The 4,479-nt window shown below is 41.6% G+C and overlaps 1 protein-coding gene across 4 annotated transcripts in view; it reads left to right on the plus strand.

Moving 5' to 3' along the window:
- The window catches only part of emid1 (EMI domain containing 1), a 184,793-nt gene that overhangs the window by 162,667 nt on the left and 17,647 nt on the right, over positions 1 to 4,479 (plus strand). For 2 of the 4 annotated variants that reach the window (XM_057831311.1, XM_057831313.1), the window contains 5 exons: positions 3,652 to 3,704; positions 3,773 to 3,835; positions 3,911 to 3,955; positions 4,076 to 4,120; positions 4,279 to 4,290. In XM_057831311.1, coding sequence (XP_057687294.1) covers positions 3,652 to 3,704; positions 3,773 to 3,835; positions 3,911 to 3,955; positions 4,076 to 4,120; positions 4,279 to 4,290 — 218 coding nt within the window. The remainder of the gene's footprint in view (positions 1 to 3,651; positions 3,705 to 3,772; positions 3,836 to 3,910; positions 3,956 to 4,075; positions 4,121 to 4,278; positions 4,291 to 4,479) is intronic. The other 2 variants (XM_057831312.1, XM_057831314.1) reach the window with 1 other exon arrangement.

A 4,479-nucleotide genomic window follows, 5' to 3' on the forward strand; every position in this document is an offset into this window, starting at 1 on the left:
GACTTTAATCCAGAACCTCGGTAGAGTTGTTGTCTCAAATGTACGTTTAATAAGGTCGCCGTCATTTGCGATCTCTCTGTTTATTCACAAACGGGTCACGAATCCACTCATTCGCAATTCGTGGGTCTTCGAGGTTGTAGGCTCGTCAGGTGCCCTTTTCGCCTTAAAAATATTTCCAAAGACGTCTGTTTTCCTGTTATCTTCGCTCGTGTGGGGGCTAATTATTTCCGGGAACAAATGTGCTGCGCCGCGGCCTAGTAATACACTATTATCGAGGACAAGCGCACATAGATATATTATATACACAAACAAGATGTACTGCTAGCAGTCCAATCAATGTACTTCTATGACAACAATGTAATCTGTCCCGTAGTGTTATATCTAGAGCAGACATATTGGTGTGTTAAGCAGGGGCACAGGGTTAATTCGGCCAGAATGCGGTCGTTATTAAATTATTTTTTTCTTTGCGGCCCGGTCGCAAATGCGCCACGGACCGGTACCGGTCCGCGGCCCGGCAGATGGGGAACCCTGGTTTAACCAATGAGGTTTCAGTGGAAACAAGAAGCACCTGACTGCCATCAACTGATTGCACTTGTAAGAAACCAGATTGGTGAAAGGCTGTCCTCATGATGGGTATGAACAAAAACCCGCACCCACTGTGGCCCTTTGTGGAATAGTTTGCCCACCCCTGCTATAGACCCTACTCACATGACGTCACAGCCACGCCCCCACGCCATGTTGTCCGTATATATGTTAATGCATTAGCGCTTCGTAAATTCCTCTTTTTATGGCGTGTTTTTCTGCTCGTTAACATTAATAATCAAAATGGTGAAGTCGTGTGTGGCGGTCGGTTGCAAAAACAGAGAAGATAGACGGAGAGACTTGAAGTTTTACCGTATTCCGAGAGACCCGGAGAGGAGACCGAGATTGACTGCTGCAACTCGACGAGAAAACTGGGCTCCAAACGACTACCACAGATTATGTAGTAGTCATTTTATATCTGGTAAGATGCATTTAATATATATTTAGAGGGTTTTGGGCTGACAACCACAATTAAGATCATTGCTAGGCTAATCGCCGACAACATACACTCAGACGTTGTGAATGAACTACCTGAAAATATATAATTATAAGGGGATAATCAGACAGTTGTCATACAATTAATTTACAATTTCACTATTGAGGTCAAAAGCCAAAAACTACTAGGGACAATCTGGAGTAGTGCTATCGCACTCCATATTTATTACATATTATATATTTTGTAGTGAGAGTGCCATCGCGAAACCATATAAACATTAAAAGCCCTAGCTCCATTGACAAATGACATGAAATACATTAGACTTGACAGTGGATGTTAGCAAGAACAAAAGATTTTGAATTGAAAATTTCGTAACTCACCTTACCGAGCACAAGATAGATTCCTGCCGAATTTTCGTGGACGAGGACCTGTTTCACCCAACCAGCAACGAAGTATTTATAAGCCTCCAAGGTCTTAAAGTTTTTCAAACTTTCGTGAGAATAGGCTGATTTTGTGTGGACAAGATAGTTGTAAATATCAGGGTAGCTAGCAGATGTCAGGCAAAGACGGCGAAGACAGCGGGTCGAAAAACATCGATTTAGGCATCAAATATGGATCTGGCGAATGGATAAACTGAAGCTTTTCCACATAACGCCTTTTATGCAACGCATCCAATGAGTTTACAGCGTCAGATAACACCGGGGCTTCCATGAATTGCTCTATAACTTGCATGACTAATTGAAAACAATGAGAATAAGTCTAAAAAATACGGACAATATGGCGGCCGGATACAGCGACACGTCATTTTGTGACGTAGGTGAGTAGGGTCTATAGACATAGCAGAAGCATCCAGGCACCTGTTTGGCCTCATCAGTAAAGTGTGTGTCCTCGATTCTTCAAGGAGGACCCTGGCATGTGTCAGTTTTTTCCCCTTTCTAATTAGTGTTTTAGGAGTTTATAGTTTTTATTTAATTTTTTATGAAGTTAATGGGATTGTGTAATTTGTGGGGCTGGCGTTTGCTGTGATTTTAACCAAAGTGGCTTGTAGTGTTGCCGTGTTTCCAGTGTTCTTTTAAGCAGGCCACTGATTATTTAAATTGTTTGTTTTTAAATTATACCAGCCCCACTAACTAGGATTTCTTGCACATGCACTTTCCCGTTTCTGTCTTTTGTTTCTTTTATTCAAAATAAATACATTGTTTTGATCAGTCTTAGCCTCTTGTTCAGTTTATTCGGAACATACCTGCATGTATTAAATTATTATGTTGTTGTGCCATTTCCGGCCACTACACTTGCTTGCTTGTCGGTGATGCGTCAGTTCCGTAAAATTGATTGTACTGTTAGGAATCTATAAGAGAATCGTTAAATAATCTGCCAAACGATTCCATGGAATTGAGACACGCTGAACCGGTTCTCTATAGACCCTACCCACGTGACGTCACAACTCCTTCCTCCTGACTGGTGCCGCCCAATTGTCCGTCAACATATCATGTTTACCTGTTACGGCTACGTACATTCCTCCTATTTACGACGTGTTTTTTTGCTCGTTAACATTAATAATCAAAATGGTGAAGGCGTGTGTGGGGGTCGGTTGCAATAACAGAGAAGATAGACGGAGAAGACGGAGAGACTTGAAGTTCTACCGGATGCCGAGAGACCCGGAGAGAAGAGAGCGAGATGGGCTGCTGCAATTCGACGAGAAAACTGGGCTCCAAACGATTACCACAGATTATGTAGTAGTCATTTTATATCTGGTAAGATGCATTTAATATATATTTAGAGGGTTTTGGGCTGACAACCACAATTAAGATCATTGCTAGGCTAATCGCCGACAACATACACGTATGTATGTAGTGAGAGTGCTATCGCTAAACCATATAAACATTAAAAGCCCTAACTCCATTGACAAACGACATGAAATACATTAGACTTGACAGTGGACGTTAGCAATAACAAAAGATTTTGAATTGAACATTTCGTAACTCACCTTTCCAAGCATAAGATAGATTCCTGCCGAATTTTCGTGGACGAGGACCTGTTTCACCCAACCAGCAACGAAGTATTTATAGGCCTCCAAGCTCTTAAAGTTTTTCAAACTTTCGTGAGAATAGGCTGATTTTTTGTGGACAAGATAGTTGTACATATCAGGGTAGCTAGCAGATGTCAGGCAAATACGGCGGAGACAGCGGGTCGAAAAACATCGATTTAGGCATCAAATATGGATCTGGCGAATGGATAAAATGAAGCTTTTCCACATAACGCCTTTTATGCAAGGCATCAAGTGAGTTTACGGCATCCGAAAGCACCGGGTCTTCCATGAAATGCATTATAAATTGCTCGATCAATTGAGACCATTGATAATACAGACACAAAATGACGGACAAGGGGGCGGAACCATACAGCGAGCACGTGATTTTGTGACGTCGGTGGGTAGGGTCTAACCGGTTCTCGATTCCCATCCCTAGTAATAAGTGTCATTTTCAGAGACACTGACAGACTGTATAAAATATTAATGTGGGTGACATTTGCAGTTTTGTAAAAATGATCTGTCCAACCCAATCGCTCATGTCCGTGTGCTATGATATTGATTAAAGGAAAGGTCTAATAAAATATCTTTCAACTTGTCTGTGCAGGTCCCACCGGTCCAAAAGGACCAGCAGGACCTCCTGGCCCACAGGGGCAGAATGTAAGCAATTTAGACAAAGAGTTGTCTCTAGATTAAGTTATTTATCATTTTAAATGTCTTTTTTACAGGGTAAACCTGGGATTCCTGGCGCACAAGGTCCTATGGGGCCAAAGGGTGAGCGTGGAGAAAGAGTGAGTGCTATTGATTTTTTTAAAGCAATTTTTCTGTTTGTTTATGCTTCATGGTGTGATACACTTTTGGTTCAGGGGCCCTCAGGTTACCCGGGAGACAGGGGCTTCAGGGGTGAGCCGGTAAGCTAACCCCAAGCTCTGTTTTTAGCATCATAACGCTCACGATAATCATTTCACTAAAATATAGTAAAGCTAATAAATTGTCTATACATCACATTATGTTGTGTATTTCTCTTTTAGGGATCACCAGGTCCGAAAGGAGAGCCTGGAGAGAAAGGTTTACCGGTGAGGAACTAGCTAATTTGGTAGTAGTGTACAAGCACATTTGTTTGAACAAAAATCTTGCTTTTGTTTGAAAAACTTGTTGAATATTCCCTTGTGAAGTATTAGATTTCCTCTGTCTGTCTAATCCTTCCTTTTCTTTGACCTCTTTTTCATTTTAGAGCAATCTAAATGTAAGATATTTTTTTTAGGATATATGTTTAGGCTACGTGTTTTCTTGTCCTCTCATGTCTTCTCACCCACCATGTTTTTTGTACATGTGATTTCAGCTGGTGAACCGTATGCATTTGTGTGTGGAAAACTTCAGTTCTTCTTTATGCGTTTTTGTGTTGTTGGTCCTCGGGGTGCGCTCCGGACTGCAG

Source organism: Corythoichthys intestinalis, chromosome 3 (assembly GCF_030265065.1).
Source record: "Corythoichthys intestinalis isolate RoL2023-P3 chromosome 3, ASM3026506v1, whole genome shotgun sequence".
NCBI classification, from domain to species: Eukaryota; Metazoa; Chordata; class Actinopteri; order Syngnathiformes; family Syngnathidae; genus Corythoichthys; species Corythoichthys intestinalis.